The following is a 22,322-nucleotide window of genomic DNA, read 5'->3' on the forward strand; positions in this document are numbered from 1 at the left end:
CAAGCTGAACAATCATAACTTCCTCAATGATATCATGTGAGTATGTCACCTTCTTTTGTATCTTTTTGTAAGATTTCATGTTCATTTTTATCCAAACAATTGGGACCACATATACTTAATCAAGGTACCATTTTTAATTTTGTACCAATTAGTATGCTTTAATACAGGATATCAATTAGGCAAACAATAACAAACTGAACATCTATCATATTTCTGTATCTTATGGCTGCAAGAAAAATAAGGTTGTTCAGAACAAATATGTCATCAACAATATTGATGTTTCAAGTATTTATATTCAGATTTTGGCATACACGAAACACAATTGGACCGATAATGTAGCCTATGTTTTCTGTCAATCTACATAACCCTTTTTGGCATACATGAGATCTCCAAAACTCTTTCCTTTCTGCATATAAAATTTTTGTACATGAACATTTTTTCAGCTTGCATCACAGAGACCAGTGGCTGGATCACAAAATCCATCTCGATCAAGCAACTTCTGAGGTGGAGCACTAAGCAGAGGAGACGAAGGACTACCATATGCATTTCGTCTGCTATTTCCACAGCCTAGACTTTTTCTGGTGCTAACTCCTGTCACAGGGTTAGTCCCACTAGCATACTTGCAAAGTGCCTGAAAATAAGCATCACATATTTCATAACATGTGGGATAGAGACAATAATAATAAATAGCGAGACGCTGTGGTGCTAAATAACAAAACAAACTCCTGCTTTAGAACAATGAAGACGCGAGTTGGATGCTAAAGTGAAGAGCACATTATAGAGAAATGATTTGCTTCATGACATTCTTGTTGAAAATTTTCCTTCTTTGTAACATTGATAGTAATACGGATAAATCAGGATGTTGTTACGAAGTTCCATTTTCTCTGGCTTATTTTCTTCAGATAGAAGCCAAGAAGACGTTGGTTATCTTGTACGTGATTATACGTTCATACAGATACTTTTTAAAGACAAACATGCTTCCCTTAGTGCATTTGATATAACTTACACTTCATGGGCACACCAGAACAAGATTATATTAGGGGATGAACATCAGCTCCTAATGCCCTTGCTCATGGAACTAAGCCTAATCCATCTTATTAGTGAATTGGAGCGAATGCATATCTAAAGCTTCCATGCTAAACATATTTAAGCAGCGAAAATAGCAGTACTTAAAGCAGTTTCTAGCGCCTCGAACTTTAGAAAATCATATCTAGCAAGAACAGTGCAAACACTATATCCTAAAAACTGTATTCATGGAACTAAATGTGAAGAAGAAGTTTAGCTCATTTCAGGATCCAATATAATATTCTGCAACATGATAGGTGTGCTTTTCGAGATTTTTTTTTAGATATTTGCCAAACGTCCCAGCAATCAAACGAGCTATCAATGGACAAGTTTTAGCCAGGAATTTTCCTTGGTGTGAACTTTCAGCTAACTCTTGCCTTTTCATTAGTACTGAGTGGCTTAAAATCGAACTGAGAATCTTTGCCCGTTAAAGAAGGGGAAATAGGTGAGCCAGGGCAATGGACATACACCAATTAAGACACAAATTTCTCCGAGACTAGTTACATCTGAAGCAGCTAAAAGGATTACCTGTTTCTGTGGGAGGTCTATAACCGCATCACTGAAGTCGGCACCTTCAATGATGGCACCCCCAAGGTCACTCCGAGTCAGAACAGACCTAACGAGAACAGCATTAGTGAAATTAGCTTCGTTAAGCACCTGCATGGATATAACGAAGTTATCACATTCTATTAGCAAGGGTAATCGGCATGGCTAGAGGTCGACTTGGACTTAATTCATAGGCTACAATGTGCATACCATCCGATCCATCAATGTGTCGCTCAAATCTGCGCCTGCAGTAACAAATAAAACAGGAATTAGCAATATCTACGGACTGAACCAGTCTATACATTCGAATCAAAGACAGAAAATGTTGCAAGTAATAGTAACAGATTTGCATCAATTGAATTAGATTCAGCATTCAATCATCGAGATAGATGAGTCGCTCGGACTCTTCAAATGACCTGAATTTAATGAGCATGTGAGTATTTGCACTCAATGTTGCACGGACTCCTCAAAAATATTGTGGTGCACATGTTGAAGTGTACTTTTGGAGATTCGACATGGTCCTGTCGGTATCTTTTAAGAGTCTGAGCAGCATATATAACTTGCACTTTACAGCCTCATCATATCATAAATCCCTCTTAAGAAACTAGTCCAGCTAGAATATATTAGAGTGTAAATTAATTATAAAAATTTTGTTCCTATGCTGCCATGTACTTCTCTTTTGGTTAAATTATTTTGGATTAGATTCTAACATATTTTCTTTTTCAATCTGAATTTTAGATCAAAATTTGAATGGTACAAAAACGTACCCCAGTAGTAGCTAAGTTATGTGCAATTAAAAACTACACAGAGTTGAAAGTTCAATTTACTATATTCCCTCCCCCACCCCCAAAAATATATATACACACACACTACACTATACTAATTATTTATTCGAATAATTAAATAATTGAGGTTTTCCCAACAAATTGTGGTAATAATTTGTAAATATTCTCCAACATACCGGGTATAATATTGTACTAGCATTTTATATTTGGGCAACTGTTGTAAATATTTTCTACTTATTAATTTTACCAAAAATTTAAAATTTAAAGGGTTTTTATGAGTCTAAAGTCGTGCCTCAAGAAAACTCGTCAAGCCTCACCATAGCAATTTCCACAAAACCTTCTAAGAACAGGTAAGGGCTCTTTCTTTAATCTTCAAATTGTTAGTAGTATTCTTTAATTAATTTGTTTTACTTTAGGTTTCACACATTAAAGTTGTAATTTATTCTGAACTACTAATTATTTTGTAGGAACTCTATTTTTTCCTGAATGTTTTCTAGGGTTCCCTTTTTTATATACTGTTCTTCTCTAGTCCTCCTGGATTAAGCTTTTTTTTCTTGTTATAGGAATAATTTTTGCATTAACTCTGAATTGGGTTTTAAATAAACAGATGAGGATGGAGAAAATAATGCCCAAGTTTAATAGATCAAAGGCAGCCACAGTACTTAGCTTTCAAGATAATCTTGATAAATGTATTTTACAGAATACAAAGGAAGATATTCATGAACTAGAAATTGAAAATAAGTTAAAAACGAGAGAATGTGATGTTACTAAGACAAAGAGGCGTAAGGTGTCTTCACTTCGTGATTTTCCAAAGTATCTTAAGAGTTTGTATCAAGTTGTTGACAAGAAACTGCAGGAGCGTTACACGGGGAAATCTGGTTGTGATGTCGAAACAAATGATGAATCTGACGAACGTTTGAAGGTTGATTTTATGTCTCGAGGAGATTTAGTGGATCCTGTGGTGGGTGCATTCTCACCCGGGGAAGAATTTGAGAAAAAAGAGCCTTTGGTGACAGTCGAACTAGAGGCAGTGTTACAATCTGATGTAGACTTGGAGTTGCGTGATGAGGCTCTTATTAAGGATAAAGAAGCCATTGGCAAGTTTGAATGTGGGGAGCATGATAATAACAGTTCTCCGATGGTTGAAAATGTTCCACTTGTAGAGACGGAAAATCATCATTTGACGAACGAGCTATGTACTTCGGTGGTGTACCCTTGTCGGTTTCCAAAAAGACGTAAAGTGTCGGCAGTTCGTGATTTTCCAGATGCGTTAAAGATCTTGAAAGAATGTAATGAGGCATCAGTGAAGAACCTGGATCATGGAGACGCTGACAAATTGGCTGGGAAAAATGAAACATGTGATTTCCAAGATGATGCAGAACACATTAAAACTGAGATCGAGTATCAAGAAAGTTCAGCTCCTTCTGAGAAAGGCCTCTCACAATTTGATGACATTACTCACCCCTACTAAGGATGACACTCTAAGTTTTGGTGCAAATACGGTTAATAAACAGACAAGCGTAGGGCATGATGGCACTGGTGCAGACAAGCAAGAACTGTCAAATTGTGGAGCTAAGTCTACAGCGTTAAGTACACAGAGTAATTCAGAAGTTACCAACTCTAACAAGCGGATTGCAGGGATGGAAGTAGGAGTAAAATGCACAAACATAACTATTGTCGAGGATTCAAAGGCTACACCAAGACGTCCCAGCATGCCAAGCCAACATTACGGATCAGACACTAAAACTAATCAAGACAAAGGCAAAGGCAAAGACAAAGTTCTGAAGAGAAAACAGAATGAAGGATCAGCCACAATAACTGTCATTCTGGCATTGATGGCTCCTAAGAAATGTCCACGCTGACCTAGGCAAAGTAATTCTAAAGCAAAAGCTACAGCAAATAATGTGTAATACTGGCACAGTTTTCTGATTGAGCGGAAGTGGTAAAACATCTAAAGGGAATTCGTTAGTATCTCCATATGACATTCTTTGACAAAGCATAAGACATTGTCCATCAACAAATAACACATGCTTGTTTATACATCTAGTACTATCACTGTATATTCTTACGTTTTTGCTATGGAAAAGTACCTGAGAAGTTCGCCTTATATGCAACTGCTTTCTCTAGGTATGCACCATTGAACGTTGAACCGCTGAAATCCGATTCCCTCATATCAGCAGATGTGAAATTGGCTCTTCTGTATCACCAAGTCCAATGGAACATCAATACTAGTCTGCACTGAGAAAACTTGTTTTTCTACAGTTCTTGTTGAATGACGTTACAATTACATTTTCTGTTTTTTTCAAGGTTTCAACTAAGTTGCACGGACTCTTCATTTTCGCTGTCGCCCACGTGTCGGATTCTTCAAAAATACACTACTTTTGGTGAATCCTACACGCACAGGAAAAAATCATTCGCCCCTACCCACTCCAACAAAATGGAAAAAATGTTCCGTCTGTAGACACTTAATTTTGTCCCTCTCGAAGTCTAATTTTATTCATTTTTAGTTCACCTTACCACGTGTCCAACCCCATGTAATTATATCCCACAAAAATACAAAAATAAATAAAAACAATACCTCTAACTAATTTATCTTATCCTAACAACCTATCCAATTAAAAGTGGACACCTCACACCTCACCACCCCATACCCATACCCTCACCTACCCTAACCCTACCCCCTCACCCCACTCACGTGTCCCATACATCAACACACAAAAAAGGTACCCATATACATACACCACATTCAGAGAACACAAAAAAAAAACATACGCATACACCATTCTTTATTCCTCTCCATTTTTCAAAAACAGATAGATACAGGGGAATTCCATCATCCTCACCATAGCAGACCTCACTCACAGAAACCCACAGAGATTCACCCACAAAAAAATCTCAGGCACACACTCACGGCTCACCGGAAAACAAATGACTCACACATAGTAAAGGGAGACAGAGAAAAGGTGAGAAATCGAGAGAGAGAAATGCAGGGAGATTGAGAGAAAAGAGAGGAACCGAGCAAGAGAGAGAGCTGCGAGAGAGATCGTGAGAGAGAGGGGGAGAAAATGCAAGAGAGAGAGAAGAAAGGGAACCGATCCATGAGCCTCGATTCCGACAAAACCTCACCGGAGTACACTACCCCAATACCAACAAACCCACCAGAAAACCAGTCCCATCCCTAAGGTTTCGAAATCTAACCCAAAAATTAGTCAAGATCCTACCCATTTTTTCTTTTTTTCGGACGCTAGTTGAGCTCACCGGAGCTCCGGCGTCTTGTCCCTGTTCGAATCGCCGTTCTGTTCGTGGTTTGATTCCGACAACGTCACGCCGGAATTATACGGTTCTCTGTCGCCGCGAAATACAGAGCAGCGACCAAACCAGCCGATTCTGGCGAGATCGGGTCAAAATCCGATGACATATCTCACGGTTTTTTCTTGGTTTTCTCCGATAACGGCTTGGTTTTCGATCTGTTTGTCTGTTTCTCTCGCGAATTTAGGTTTCGAATCTGATTTTGGAAAGTTGGTTGATCCGAGTTGTGGGTTTGTTGACTGAAGTTCTGCTCGGGATATTCGGATGCGGTCTTCGTCTTTCAACTCGATTAATATTTGAGTTTGAAAGCTACGAATCGAGGTCCAATTCTATTCCCCTCTTTTATTTAATATTTATTATATTTGGTGTGTTGGAGTGAATATTGTGTTTGGTTGATGATTGTGACGTGGTGATATGTTTTGATATTGTGTTTGAGCAATCGTGATTACTGTGGTTGATATTGATTGATTGATTCACGTGAATGAAGGAATTAAAAGATTTGAATTCATGTGGGAATAAGTGGGGCGAGAATTGAAAACTTGATATGATTAGTGAATTTTGATTAGTTTGATTCATTAGTTGTTTGACTTGAAATAAACGTTAATTGAATTTGGTAGTATCAAGATACGCCGATTGGAATAGGCAAGACGTAGGTCGGGTAGGCAAATCTAGAGATTGTGGGTTGATTGAATGTTTGAAATTTGATTAAATGATTTGATTTTATCACTTTTGAATCAATTATATAATTTGGCCGGGGAATGCCCCGAAGTATCTGTATATATTTATTCACCGGGGAATGCCCCGAGGTATCATGTACCCGGAGGACGTTCGTGATGAAGGTCCGAGGCGTCGGGTAGAGCATTAGTCTAGAATTAATTTAGAGTAGGACTAGACACTAAATTTTGGATTGTTTTATTTGATTATTTTGCATGTTTTGTGTGGTTTATATATATTCATAATGTCAAATTAGCTTATACGCTCTGCCAAACGACCGTGGTCAAATCACGGGATCAAGGGTGTCTAACACCTTTCCTTCGATCAACAAAATTTCTTAGCCGAAATCTCTGTTCACAAACCAGTTTTAAAGAGTCAAACCATTTCGAAAAGAATTTTCCAAAGGTAACTTGGCACACCGAATTATGCCAAGTGGCGACTCTGAATTTAATTATAAAAAAAAATCCTTTTCGGAACAGAATTTTCATTTTTTGTCACTTAATAATAAAATCCTTTCGAACTTAAAAATTAATCTTTTGGAGTACGAAAAAGGGGTGTGATAGCTCTGACGACTCTGCTGGGGACAATTTCAGAATCCGAGCTTTTTTGGAGTCGTATCGGCTTTGTTTGGCATTACGAGTGTATAAGCATTGTTTGTGATTTTTGTTTGTGTTTTCACTTTTGTGTATTTTCGTGCTCTTTGTTTACAGTATTTATCCTATGTGTTACCGCTTTTATATCTGACATCATGTGCATAACTCGAGTCATTCTTTCTGCAACAAGTCTCGGAGCGCACGTCGTGCGCACGAATTCTAGTTGAGTCACCTTTATTTTAGGGGGGGAGCCGTTGGATGTATAGAGTAAGTGGAAAGCAAAGCAGTCACTATCGACTATATGCTCCCCGAACAGCCTTGTTAGTAAACCACAACGTAGGTCAGCCTCTAGGTCATTCTTATGTGCATCATATTGAGACCTAGCGGGGCCTACACGGTCCTTTGTAGGAGACTCACCTTTAAAGCATCCCCATGTGCTAAATATTGCATCTTTGAGGGTAATGTGGTCAGTTGACGGACTGATTCGGGGAAAGCATGTGTTAGAAGTATGGTGTGCTTGAAAAAAAAAAGAGAAAAGGTGAATCAAAGAAGAGTTTTGTAGTTTTTAGGTTCTTTATGGCTTTTGTTTTTCACAATTCAAAAAAAAAGGTTTTTTTTTTTTTTTTTTTTTAACTTTTTGCACTCATTTTTCAAAAAAAAAAACCAAAAGATTTTTCTTTTGTTTCCTTTAGCAAGCATTCACAATTCGAAAACTCCAAAAAGATTTTTTCAGGAGCTTTTTATGAAAGAAAAATTCAAAAAAAGGGTGGTAGAAGTTTTGTACATTCCATTTAATGAAAATACCAAAAAGACTTTCTTTCATAACTGTTGGTGTCGTTTATTATGTGAAGTGTCAAATTGAAAACTCAAAAAAAAATTGTTATGTTGTTCATTGTGTGTCTTTGGTCGTGTCTCAAGTTAGGGTGCAATCTGTTATTTAATCATTAATTGTCCAATCTAGACGAACTACGCACCCCTGATTCTCCTCTTTCGGGAGTGAGATACGTAGGCAGTCTATTGTTGGTTCGGGGATCTTATTTGAAAAATCCAAAAATATTTCTTCACTCTTCATTTAGAGTAGGCGTTTCATATACGTTTTTAAAAGAAAACTACAAAAAGATTCTCCTTTAATAGGTTCAAGTTTTATTTTCAGATGAAATTCAAAAATCGAAAACCCAAAAAGATTTTTTCTTAGGTAATCACAGGTTTCATTTTGTATAGAGATTTAAACCTAATAAAAAAAAATGCAAAAAGATTTTCGTCAATTCTTTTGACACTTTGTTTCAAGAAAGAAAAAAGAGTTTAATTGACCATTTTGACAAAACTTCACGAACTACGCACACCTGATTCTCCCCTTTCGGGGGTGAGATACGTAGGCGCCCTTCTTGGGTTCGGTGATCTTTTCAAGAAAAAAAGAGAGGTTTTTAAAAAACTATTGAACTCTAACCATTTGCTATCTCTTGTCCAGTTAGTTTAAGGTGGTTGGTTTGTGGCATTTTGGCTGGTCCTCTATATTGCTCCAAGTCACAGAGGAAGTTATGGCCAACAAGGACACCGAGTTAGTTGTCACTAATCAGATAGGGAGTTCGAGGAATGAGAATGTAGGAGATAATGAAAAGCTTCGAAAATTAAGGCGGCAAATAATAGAAATGCATCAAGCTTGGGCTAATGGGTTGCCGCGTCCTCCAGTTCCCACTGATAATCTGGAATATCTTTCTAGCTTGTCTCCCGTGTCACATGCACAATTTTCCATTTTTGTTGATATGCCACAACATGCATCAGTATCGACTCCGGGGCAACAATATCCAACCACTTCCAAGGTTCATTTTCTCACTCCCCAATCCAAGACTACTATATACTCGGCTCCAGCTGTTGTTCGTGCTTTTGCGGCGCCACCCTCACTTGAAGCTCCTACTTTTGATGTTCATCCATAAGTTGTGCCTCCCTACTCTACAAGAGAGCCTGCATTGAATATTTTTAGTGATCAGCATTATGCTCTCAAGCCCACATTTAAGTCGACTGGTCCTTACGATTGCCCTCAATCGCCTAAATTTCCTCCTAACACTGAGAAGCCTGTTATGACAGAAGAACAAGAGGAAATAGCTAGAAAATTGAGAAGTTTGGAACTGACTATGAAAAACTTGCAAGGACTTCGGGGGTACAAAAGTGTCTCATATAAAGATCTGTGCATGTTTCCAGGTGTACATCTTCCTCTTGATTTTAAAATGCCGAAGTTTGAGAAGTATGATGGACATGGTGATCCTGTAGCACATTTGAGATGCTATTGCAACCAGCTAAGGGGCGCTAGAGGGAAGGAAGTACTACTCATGGCTTATTTCGGGGAGAGTCTTTCAGGCCTAGCTTCGGAATGGTTTGTTGATCAAGACATTGACAAGTGCATTAGTTGGGATGACCTAGCTAATGGATTTGCGCAACAATTTCAATACAATGTGGAGTTGATACCTGATGAAAAATCCTTAACTGGTATAAAAAAGAAGAATACTGAGAGTTTCAGGGAGTATGCGATCAGATGGTGCGAACAAGCTGCTAGAGTAAAACCGCCAATGAAAGAAAGCAAGATAGTAGAGGTGTTTATTCAAGCGCAAGATGAAACATATTATCAACACTTGTTACCTACATTAGGCGAGCCATTTATTGAGGTCCTCAAAATGGGGGAGATGATAAAGGATGGAATTAAGACTGGTCGTATTGTGAGTTTTGCAACATTGAAAGCGCCTACTCATGTAATTCAAAAAGGTTCGGGAAGTGTTGGAGGAAAGAATAATGAGGAATATGCATCTGCTATTATAGTTGGACGACAGGCACGGGCAAGAGGACCATACCATCGTTACCCACGGGCTCAAACCCAAGTTTATTGCCAAGTTCCATAGAATCCTTCCCAAAATCCATTATATTCCATTCCCCCATCTCCATATCAAGTGTATAATGCGCAACCATATGTTCAACCCCCATATTACCCACACTGGCGCGCGCCAACTCTGCCGAGTTATCCTCCAACTCCACATACATACCGAAGCCCTTCTAGGCCTGGTTTTCAATTTAAGCCAAATAATGAAATGAGACAGAAGTCGAGGGATAGCTTTACACCCATTGGAGAGTCGTATGCAAGTTTATTCCAGAGATTAGTACAGCAGGGCATGATCACTCCTCTCCTTGGGTATACTCCTGACCCACATTCAAGAAGTTTTGATCCTAATGTACGATGTACATATCATTTCGATGTTCAGGGTCACAGTATTGAAGATTGTCGTGCTTTAAAAGGAGAAATTGAAAAGATGATTCAAGATAAATCAATCATGGTGCAGAAAATTGACAGTGAGGAAAGCTCTAGTCATGCTGATATGCAAACCAGTGGCTAAGATGTCAGGCTGAACAATTGAGAAGTCACCCCTCTCCATAGTAGGAAGGGGTTTGGTAGCTTGTTTTGTTTTATTTTTTGTTCTCCGAATTATTTCAGGGTTGTAGTTCGGGATCTGTCTTGTTTTGTCCTTTTGTTGTTTATGTTCAAACCCTTCTATCTTTTGTTTTGACTAAATGAAGTGTCTCATTTTCCTTTGTGTTTTAAATGTGTTGTTTGTTTGTTTTCTTTACATAGTACATTTTGTGTTAACTCTAGTGATATGACATGCTAGTGAAATTTTCAGCCAGATCTTAAAATCCAGTTTAAGCATGAACATTGAATCAGAGGGTTAAAGTTAGAAAAAGAGAGCATATGAGAAAATAGATAAAGTGCTGAGACATTTGGTGATAAGTTAAGGCAATTATTTTGAGAATCACAAGAGCAACTTGGTCATCGATCGAAAGGCAAGTCCTAATTAGGTCAAATAGTGGACGTGTGATCGCTATATCAAGAGAAAAAAGAAGATAAGCAGCTCCACGAAAGCATGAGTCATTTGATGTGAGGAATGTACAACAAAGGTGGAGTTTACAGAAGAAGTAGCGGCGCACAAACTCAATCTGCTTAAAAAGATGTCGCAAATGATCTTCATCTCTCACGTCCAATTGCATGTTATGTACTAGTATTTTCAAGGAATGAAGGCATTTCATTCTGCTATCCCAACATTGTGTCATCCTTTGTTTACCCCATTTGAGCCTTAGTGTTATTTTCTTTCATACCCCTCTTTTGGAATCAAGATAGAATAAGTAAAGTTCAAAGAATAGTGTCGAGTAAAAAGATAAAGTCAAAAAGTTACAAAAAAAAGACAAAATGTTTCCAAAAAAAAGTGTCAAGAAAAATAGAGTTAGAAAAAAGAATCGCAAAGTGAAAAGAGCGAATAAAAGAAAAAAAAAAAAAATCAGATCAAATCAAAAGAACAAGCTGCCAGAACTACGCATGACCTGATTCTCCTCTCTCGGGGGTGAGATACGTAGGCTGCCCTACTAAGGGCTCGGTCCAACCAAATAAATAATTTAGAATCATCCGGTCAAAAGACACTGGAGCATGAGTTAATCCTCATTTGTTTGAGTCGATTCCAAAAGTTGTAAGTTCTAACCCACTTCAAGTGTCATTTGGCCTCATGTCATCCTTTCTTTCTAACCCTATCCAAAAGCCAAGTTACAACCAAAGAAAGACCTTCAGATCAATCTTTGAGAATGTTAAGGCTAAACATGCAATGGATATGATGACACATTTTGGGAACTACTTGTCTTCCTCAGCATAAGGAATCAAGAGAGAAATAAAATATGAGAGAGTCTTATTGGAAAAAACCCTCACAGGCACCGTAAGGCGATAGTAAGTTGAGAGAGATAAAAATGAGAGTCTTATTGGTGAAAACCCTCACGGGCACCGTGAGACGATTGTGAGTTGGGAGAAATGAGAATAAGAGAGTCTCATTAGTAAAAACCCTCACAGACACCATAAGACAATGGTGAGCTGAGGAAAAGACCCTTCAAGGCGTCACTAGCCGAATGAGGTCTGAATGCAATTAGCCTAAGAGAGCAACTCGGTTTCAAGGCTATTAACTCAACAACAATTGGTAGAAAGTTTGGATGGAAAGATCAGATAGCTTAATCCAAAATGCATGGCATAATCATTAGAGTTGACTGTCATGTCTAGAAAAAATTTTCATTTCTTTGTTTCAAATGGGGACACTCATTGTCTTTTCTTTCTTCTCTTTATTTTTATTTTGTTTTCTTGAGTCAATTGTCCAAATAAAAGTCATTGTCATTTTTCTTTTGTCTTTGAGTCAAGTTCGTGTCAAAATAAGTGAGATACATTTCAAAACTGGCTACCAGCTTCTTCAATTGCACAAAGCAAGACAAAAGAGCCAGCACATGCTAAAGACATGATTGTGAGCCAAAACAAGGCATGCAGAAAGTTTTGTCAACCGACAAGTCTGAGATCTCATGGAAATACCAAGGTTCAAAGGGTTTATCTGAGAAGCATGACAAAGCATGGATACAGTATTTGTTTCAGAGTCACTCTTAATAATCTGAATTCGGGTCAATAATACAGCAAGCCAGTGACACATGCTAATGGTTGAAAGCAAGATTAAATCCGACTGGGGCAAGAGCAATTTCCATGAAAGCCAAAGCCGCAAACCAGCCACCATGTATTTAAACTAACAAGTTTTCTTTGTATGAAATAGGAACACATGTTACCTTCGAATCAAGGATTTCAAAGCCTAAGCATCGAAAGTTGCAATGCCGCACTTCCACAAATGAAGGAGACAATATTTCTGCACATATTTGGTATTCAAAGCCCTGGTAAAACTGATAATTAAAGATTTCTAGGAGTCACGCTTCCTTGTAAGGAGACGCACTTCCTTGGTTGGTTAATTCAAACAACATTTGTAAGGAGATGCACTTCCTTGTTAGAGCAATTCAAGAGACATTTATTAGGAGACACACTTCCTTGTTTTTGTAATTCAAGAGATGTTGGTAAGGAGAAGCACTTCTTTGTTTGGACAATTCAAGCAATATTGTAAGGAGATGCACTTCCTTTATTTGGTTAATTCAAGAAACATTTGTGAGGAGACGCACTTCCTTGTTTGATTAATTCAAGAGACATTTGTTAGGAGACTCACTTCCTTATTTCGTAATTCGATCGACATTTGTAAGGAGGCGCACTTCCTTGATTGGTTGATTCAAGCAAAATCTGTTAGGAGACGCACTTTCTTATTTTGGTAATTCAGGCGGTGTTGGTAAGGGGATGCACTTCCTTGTTTGGTTAATTCAAGCAACATTTGTAAGGAGACGCACTTCCTTGTTTGGACAATTCAAGCAATTTGTAAGGATATACACTTTCTTGTTTGGGTAATTCAAGCAACATTTGTAAGGAGACGCACTTCCCTATTGAGTAATTCAAGCAACATTTGTAAGGAGACGCACTTCCTTGTTTGGTAATTCAAGCAATATTTGTAAGGAAACACACTTCCTTGCCGGGTAATTCAAGTGACATTTGTAAGGAGATGCACTTCCTTGTTTGGGGTAATTCAAGCAACATTTGTAAGGAGACGCACTTCCTTATTTGGGCAATTCAAGAAACATTTGTAAGGAGACGCACTTCCTTGTTTGAGTAATTCAAGAGACATTTGTGAGGAGATGCACTTCCTTATTTGAGTAATTCAAGAGGTATTGATAAGGAGACGCACTTCCTTGTTTTGGTAATTCAAGCGGCATTGGTAAGGAAATGCACTTCCTTAATTTGATAATTCAAGCAACATTGGTAAGGAGATGCACTTCCTTGATTGGGTAATTCAAATTTTGCTTTTTAGGTGATGCACTTTCTAACTTAAGTTTTGATTCCTAGAAGATGCATTTTCTAGTCGAGTTATTAAACTTAATCCTTTGGAGACGCACTTCCTTGCTAGTTTTCATTTTTCAGGTGACACACTTTTAACTTAAACTTATATCTCTAGAAGACACACTTTCTAGTTAGAATCCCTCACTTTAATTCTTAGGAGACACACTTCCTAGTCTTGGTTATTCAATTTTACTCTCAAGAGATGCATTTCTTGGTCAGAGTCTTGATTCATCATTGCAACATGCAAGTAGGTATGATATGACTTTTCCAAAAGTCTTCTGATGATAAACTTGGAAAAAAAAATTAATTTCTGTTTTTGAAACTTTACTTTTCTGGCAAATAAAACCTCTTTATAATAATATTTGTTTGGGATAATTTTCTTTTTAGTTTTGATGTGATTTCAGGAGCCTGCCCGAAGCACAGGGTGAATAAATGGAAAATCAAGCAACAAGGTGAAGAAATTGAAAGTTAAACAGATTGAAAAATAGCAAGTCAAGAGCTCGCCTGCAGAACAGTGTGAAAAAGTTGAAAGCATGGCAACAAGTTGATGAAACAGCAAGTCAGGAACCCGCCTGGAGAATAGGGTGAAGAAATGAAAAGTCAAGCAACAAAGTGAAGAAGTTGAAAGTCAAGCAACAAGGAGAAGAAGTTGAAAACAAAGCAACAACGTGAAAAATTGAAAGTTAGCAGATTGAAAAATATCAATTCAGGAGCTCGCTTGAAGAATAGGGTAAGGAAATTGAAAGTTAAGCAACGAGGTGAAACAATTGAAAGCCAAATAACAAGTTGATGAAATTGAAAGTCAGGAGTCCGCCTGAAGAATAGGGTAATAAAACTCAAGTCAAAAGTCCAGAAGAAGCTGCATAGATAGGATTTTGTAATTTCATTTATGTTTTTAACTTGTAATTTTCATTTTTGATGTAATAACAGAGCCGCGGACTGGAACCTCGACGGAACCTCACTGGACTCTCCAACTCGGCATAGTCCTTTTCTTTCCAATTCTTTGAAATACCCGTGACTTGATTCTCTCATAACTTGGGTAGGTAGAATGTCTTAAGTCAAGACCCAGTTGTCCTTCTTCCTTCTGTTTCTTCCTTTGAATAATGGTCGGGTCAAAATTTAATCTCGCTGTCTACTTCTTTGTCTGAAAACACTTCGTGTTTATATTCAAAGGGGGCATGATGTAGACACCTAATTTTGTCCCTCCCGAAGTCTAATTTTATTCATTTTTAGTTCACCTTACCACGTGTCCAACCCCATGTAATTATATCCCACAAAAATACAAAAATAAACAAAAACAATCCTCTAACTAATTTATCTTTATCCTAACAACCTATCCAATTAAAAGTGGACACCTCACACCTCACCACCCCATACCCATACCTTCACCTACCCTACCCCTACCCCCTCACCCCACTCACGTGTCCCATACATCAACACACAAAAAAGGTACCCATATACATACACCACATTCGGAGAACACAAAAAAAAAAACATACGCATACACCATTCTTTATTTCTCTCTATTTTTCAAAAACAGATAGATACAGGGGAATTCCATCATCCTCACCATAGCAGACCTCACTCACAAAAACCCACAGAGATTCACCCACAAAAAAATCTCACGCACACACTCACGGCTCACCGGAAAACAGATGACACACACAGAGTAAAGGGAGACAGAGAAAAGGTGAGAAATCGAGAGTGAGAAATGCAGGGAGATTGAGAGAAAAGAGAGGAACAGAGCGAGAGAGAGAGCTGCGAGAGAGAGGGAGAGAGAGGGAGAAAACGCAAGAGAGAGAAGAAAGGGAACCGATCCATGAGCCTCGATTCCAGCAAAACCTCATCGGAGTACACTACCCTAATACCAACAAACCCACCGAAAAACCAGTCCCATCCCTAAGGTTTCGAAATCTAACCCAAAAATTAGTCAAGATCCGACCCATTTTTTCTTTTTTTTCGAACGCTAGTTGAGCTCTCCAGAGCTCCGGCGTCTCGTCCCTGTTCGGATCGTCGTTCTGTTCGTGGTTTGATTCCGGCAAAGTCACGTCGGAATTATACGGTTCTCCGTCGCCGCGAAATACAGAGCAGCGACCAAACCAGCCGATTCTGGCGAGATCGGGTCAAAATCCGATGACATATCTCACGGTTTTTTCTTGGTTTTCTCCGGTAACGGCTTGGTTTTCGACCTGTTTGTCTGTTTCTCTCGCGAATTTAGGTTTCGAATCTGATTTTGGAAAGTTGGTTGATCCGAGTTGTGGGTTTGTTGACTGAGGTTCTGCTCGGGATATTCAGATGCGGTCTTCGTCTTTTCACTCGATTAATATTTAAGTTTGAAAGCTACGAATCGAGGTCCAATTCTATTCTCCTCTTTTATTTAATGTTTATTATATTTGGTGTGTTGGAGTGAATATTGTGTTTGGTTGATGATTGTGACGTGGTGATATGTTTCGATATTGTGTTTGAGCAATCGTGATTACTGTGGTTGATATTGATTGATTGATTCACGTGAATGAAGCAATTGAAAGATTTGAATTCATGTGGGAATAAGTGGAGCGAGAATTGAAAACTTGATATGATTAGTGAATTTTGATTAGTTTGATTCATTAGTTGTTTGACTTGAAATAAACGTTAATTGAATTTGGTAGTATCAAGATACGCTGATTGGAATAGGCAAGACGTAGGTCAGGTAGACAAATCTAGAGATTGTGGGTTGATTGAATGTTTGAAATTTGATTAAATGGTTTGATTTTATCACTTTTGAATCAATTGTATAATTTGGCCGGGGAATGCCCCGAAGTATTTGCATATATTTATTCATCGGGGAATGCCCCGAGGTATCATGTACCCGGAGGACGTTTGTGATGAAGGTCCGAGGCGTCGGGTAGAGCATTAGTCTAGAATTAATTTAGAGTAGGATTTATTTTTACACATTTTTTATTTTTGGACTGTATAATTGGACTAGACACTAAATTTTGGATTGTTTTATCTTGTTTGCTTGATTGATTATTTTGCATGTTTTGTGTGGTTTATATATATTCATAATGTCAAATTAGCCTATACGCTCTGCCAAGCGACTAACACCTTTCCCTTGGTGAACAAAATTCCTTAGCCAGAATCTCTGTTCGCAAACCAATTTTAAAGAGTCAAACCATTTTGAAAAGAATTTTCCAAAGGTGACTTGGCACACCGGATTATGCCAAGTGGCAACTCTGAATTTAGTTATAAAAAAAAATCCTTTTTAAAACAGAATTTTCATTTTTTGTCACTTAATAATAAAACCCTTTTGAACTTAAAAATTAATCTAAAAAGGGTGTGACACCGTCTACTCCAACTTATAGGTTAGTCTTCTCATTCTGAGACAGCCTATAATATCTGACACAATTTTAATAAAATAAAATTACTGTATATAACTTTTACCATGTCAATGTAGGAATTCAAAATCATTAGTATTGAAATTTTAAACTTTCTCATTATGTTCTTTATCAGAACAATTCACCCTTTACTTAATTATTTTAATCCACTACTACTTATACAATACATAAGTCAAAGGGAGAAGAGTCAAAAACACGGGAGAAGAGTAAAAAACACACCTAAAGTATCTCGATTTTTTTTGACTTCAACTTTCATTTCTCAACTATCACGAGTATGAGTTTCCTAATTATTTATCAAAACCACACATTAACTATCAATTGTTCACTTTTTCTACTGGATGCAACACCATCACCAGGTAGGAGAAGTGAACAATTGATAGTTGAGATGTGTTTTGACAAATAGTTGGTGATAGTTCAGCTAGAAAACTTGCACGTCTCTGATAGTTCAACTCAAGAAAACGGGGATATTTTAGGTGTGTTTTTACCAATAATTATAAGTCAAATAAACATCCTATGTACACAAGAAAAAAGGTATCATCCTAGAGCAGAGGAAAGGTTACCTGAAGTTCTCGTTTGTATGAACTGTTTTCCTGCACATCACAACAACAAATAATAAAAAAAAAAACTATTTCAGACCCAAAAAATTGTAATGATAGAAGAAAAATATTGAGGAAAACCAACTAACTTGAGGTCTGCAGAACCAAATTGAGCAGCAGAACCAATACCAAATTCACCTCTTGTTTCTGCCTCAAACTTATTCAAGTCAGCAATAGCAGTCATATTTGAGCTAAACGTTATCACTGCAGCTGCTAATGCAGTGGAAACTATAGCTTTCCACTTCTTTGTCTCTGTATTTGTATTCGACTTTTCCAGTTGACACACAATCTTGGATGATTTTTGAGGAATAACAACTCCATAATAACAAGTGGATGAAGATGAGGAGATGCTAACGGATTTTATGGGAAGTAATGAGATGGAATTAATTGCCATTTTTTATGTGTAATGTGATTAGTTTCTAGCAAGAGAACAAAGGAATTTAGAATGGGAAAATGAGGCAAGACATTGGATGGAAGTTTTTTTTGAAATGTCCACTTCTTTCAACCACAATTTTTTGGACAAATTGGATAGACTTTGTAAAGTGTACTCTCTTCTAGTATTTTGTTTTTACATTTGTATTTGTGAGGATAGTTGGTTGATGTGATCAGTGACAGGTGGTGTCATTTTAATTATTGAGTTATTTTTTAATGTTCAAAATAAATAAATTGTTCATTTTTCAAGAGACATGTTGAAAACTTTTTTCGACTTTACACTTTTATTTAATGAGGTTCTTAAGTACTTCATATTTTTTAGGAGAGTAATTTAAGAACAATTAAAAAGATAATAGTGAAAAGTAATCTACAATTTATGTACTAAAAGATTTTTCTTAAGTAGTGTGTCATACCCAACAATTCAATTATTTTGAAATGGAAGGAGTATTGCACAAATTTAAGGTATGAAAAACTGTAAAAGGTTCATATATATATATATATATATATATATATATATATATATATATAGTACCCTCCGTTTCAAAAAGAATAAAATGTTGTTTTAGTCTATTTCAAAAAGAGTGGTCCTCTTCTATTTTGACAATACTTTATTTTCAACTTTTCACGTGACATATTTAAGATCACAAGGTTAAAAGACATTTTGATACATTTGACATAACTTTAATTTAGAACCACAAGATTCAAAAATCTTCTTTATTTTTTTAAACTCCTTATTAAGTGAAAATAAATCATTCTTTGAAACGAAGGGACTAGTATGAATTTACTGTTTGTTTTTTTTAATTGTTATACATTAGATTATACACCGATTGAATACAATTATACATGAATTATACTTATGATATACAACAGACAACTTTTTTAGTTTATAAAGTTGAATGAATAATCATTTAAGTTAGTTTTGATGGAAGAAAATTGATTTATGACTCGTAGAATGATATGATTTTCCATCTAATAGATCCATCGTTACTTTATTTTTCTTCATTTTATATTGGGTTTCATCACTACCTTCAAAATGTTTACAATACACCCAAAAGGAAATGTTTAAGCTAATTACTATCTCATTTACAAATTAAGTATTGGATGTTGGTCCTTGGATCAGCTTATTCACAATGCATTTAGTATTAGGAAGCAATATTCAATTATCACATCATACAACAATAACAACCCAATATATTTCCACACAGTGAGGTCTGGGGAGGGTGAAATGTACGCAATTCATACTGCTACCTCCAAAGAAGTAGAGAGATTGTTTCCGATAGACCCCCGGCTCAAGAGAGAGAATAGTATAGCAAGGTCGTAATGCAACTCGAAACAGGATGTATAACACAACAGAAATAAGCGATAAAATAATAACAGTAAATATTAAGGAAATACAAAATAAGTAAAGTACAAGCAATACGAAATAAGAAATAAAAAAACGGATATTCTCCTAATAGTAAACAATGCACTCACAGACCTAAGAGGACTACCACCCCACACTCTCCTAACACCTAGCCACAACCCACACACTCACACTAGCCTTCAACCCTAATCCGCGACCTCCACACATTCCTGTCTAGGTTCATGTCCTCAGTAAGCTGCAGTGATTACCAAAAGTACATCATCTTCATCTTAAATTATCAAAAGTACCTTACTATTTCACAATTTTTCAACAAACAGATAAAATATTTAATTCCTTTTTAATAAACCTAAATCAGTCATTTAAAAAAAAAAAAAAAACAACATAAATCTCGACAGTTTAGAGCTTAATTATAAAAAAACTCCAACATTTTGCCTAATTACTGAAAATCTCGATTTGGGGTTTATCGAGATATATCATTAACTCCCGATACATCCAACGAAGATACATTTTTTTTATATAAAGATACACAAGTAGCTCCCCATACACTTTTTTTTTTCGATTTTGGATCTGTTGAGATACATAATACATCCAACAAAGATACTTTTTTTTTTGTAAACATACATAATTAGATCCCCATACATTTTTTTTTATTTTAGGTCTGTTGAGATACATTATACATCCAACGAAGATACATTTTTTCCTTGGTAAAGATACACAATTAGCTTCAATATATTTTTTCCGATTTTGTATTTGCCGACACACACAATTAGCTCCGATACATCCAACGAAGATACATAATTAGTTGAAATTTCTGTAATTACTTTGTAAGGGGTGGGTATTTGTTCAAATATGATAAGGTATATGTTTCTGTTACTTTTCCTAAAAAGAAAAAACATGGGCCTGCTCTTAACATTTAGCATGGTTGAAACAGGCCGATGTTGGACAACTTAACGGACCCCAACATTAATAAATCAATGGGCCGATCCTATTACTAGCAGGCCCATGAATTATATTCTGCTCAGCCACCCCTTTCGGTTCGCAAATAATCTTAAAAGTGCTAAAAAGCCATTTCTGTAACTTCATGGATCGAACGTGCCTATTATAAAAGTAAAACTTACATAAATTTCAACAAGTTTATCGTTGTTATGAATATATTTACATTATAATGAATGTCTAACAAAATCTAATAAGATCTAGTTGATATTTATCAGGATTTGAAGTATCTGTCTTTTAGTCAGAAACTAAAAGCATTTTTTTCAATAAATAGAAGAGTTTTGCTCATTGTATTCTCAAGCTTATAATCTCTTTATCTCTCAAAAGAAATAAAGAATTACTCTCTCTTCTATCTCTATTTTTCTTCTTTATTTTTAATTATTTCATAACACGTTATCAACACGAGTCTCAAACCAACTGAGACACATGAACGGATATGTTAGTGTTTTTATTTTTTTTGAAATTTAGTCCACGTAAATACTAACGTGGTTGCGAACTAAATGGTGCACCTAGACCTAACTGGAAATCAAGAGAATGTAATATACTTACATTTTTCTCGAGGTAAAGTAATATGATTTTGGAGAAAGTTATGTTATCTGCAATATTGAATTTCTTTTTCTGAACTTAATTATCTAAATTCCTTAGGAAAGCTATTGAAGTCTTGAGTTTTAAAGTTGGCAGAGATGGTACTTTGACAGCCATGTCACTTATGTATCATGCTACTGTATTGCATGTTAAGACAATACTTTTCTTATTATAACGATTTACTTGAAGATGTCTCTTAAAAGTGGCAGTTTTGTTATAGGCTAAGTTTGAGTTCTATTTTACTTTGGTCTATTATATTATTATTTGAAGGTTTAATGATGGATTTTAATTTCATCGCATAAAAAAGATAAGACATCGAGTTAAAGTCTCGATGCACCATGATAAAATATTGAGGTTAAATTCCATCGATTTATGCCTAAGATACCTCTATATGGAAAAGACATTGAGATTAGATCTCAATGCACTATATTAATGATATTATGATGGCTAAGGCAAAATAATACGTTTTTGATGAAAAATCATGAAACTTGTCCATTGAATATGCTTCATTCCATGAAGTGAATGTGGTAGCAATATATGATGGGCCTGAAATATGACAATTTGCTTCATTCTTGAAGTGAATATGGTAGCAATATATGATATACTCTGAAAGATATATATGCCTCGATTGGCTCATAAAGTAGCAATATCATGAAAGAGGTTATAAACTATCATAATTTGATAGGCTTAAGACACGATTATATTTCATTCTTGGGGAATAAGACTTTTGATTATTATAAGCACAGATCCATTATATTCCTTGGGTGAATGGGTGAATGTGATAATATTTAATAAGAAACTTATTAATCCAAATGTGCACTTGATTGTGATTGTATCACAACTCACCTCCGAATGAGGCAGAATAACTGAGAAGAGTTATCTTGAAATCTAAAGTAGTAAATCTAAAATTTATTCATGTAATAGTAAATCTGAAATTTACTAAAGAAAAAAGTACATGTTAGGGTAAACTTGAAGTTTACTAGAATAAAAGTTCATAAATTGATATGAACAATTGTGACATCTCGAAGATGTGCATATTGGGTATTAGACATGTATTGAAGAACTAGAATATTCTACGAGAATTATTTATGTCGCATGTTCTCATGATAAGTTGGTTGAACCAACTAATATTGGAATTAGATCCCATAAAATCTGAAAAGTATAAAAGGGGAATAAGGGCTCATTCACCGATCATGTGATA

The 22,322-nt window shown here is 36.3% G+C and overlaps 1 protein-coding gene across 2 annotated transcripts; it reads right to left on the reverse strand.

Annotated features, from left to right (window-relative positions):
* Nucleotides 1–243: 243 nt before the first annotated feature.
* On the reverse strand, nucleotides 244–18,298 carry LOC107867301 (thylakoid lumenal protein TL20.3, chloroplastic). Of its 2 annotated transcripts, none has more exons than XM_016713471.2 (6): nucleotides 17,838–18,298; nucleotides 17,713–17,742; nucleotides 4,487–4,593; nucleotides 1,822–1,856; nucleotides 1,594–1,722; nucleotides 244–631 (listed from the first exon to the last, which is right to left on the reverse strand). In XM_016713471.2, exons 1-6 carry the CDS (start codon nucleotides 18,140–18,142, stop codon nucleotides 440–442), a joined length of 798 nt encoding a protein of 265 aa, XP_016568957.1. In that variant the 5' UTR covers nucleotides 18,143–18,298; the 3' UTR covers nucleotides 244–439. The 2 variants fall into 2 exon arrangements, with proteins under 2 accessions (XP_016568957.1, XP_047271529.1); XM_047415573.1 differs by lacking the exon at nucleotides 4,487–4,593 and adding an exon at nucleotides 14,283–14,350 and having other exon boundaries at nucleotides 17,838–18,289.
* Nucleotides 18,299–22,322: the final 4,024 nt, after the last annotated feature.

The sequence above is a fragment of the Capsicum annuum genome, chromosome 1, assembly GCF_002878395.1.
Source record: "Capsicum annuum cultivar UCD-10X-F1 chromosome 1, UCD10Xv1.1, whole genome shotgun sequence".
Lineage (NCBI taxonomy): Eukaryota > Viridiplantae > Streptophyta > Magnoliopsida > Solanales > Solanaceae > Capsicum > Capsicum annuum.

Coding starts and splice junctions, on each gene's coding strand:
- LOC107867301 (XM_016713471.2), bottom strand. CDS start 18,142: ATGGCAATTAATTCCATCTCATTACTTCCCATAAAATCCGTTAGCATC. Junction 17,743..17,837: donor TTTGGTTCTGCAGACCTCAA/GTTAGTTGGTTT, acceptor TGTGATGTGCAG/GAAAACAGTTCATACAAACG. Junction 632..1,593: donor TAGACCTCCCACAGAAACAG/GTAATCCTTTTA, acceptor GCTTATTTTCAG/GCACTTTGCAAGTATGCTAG.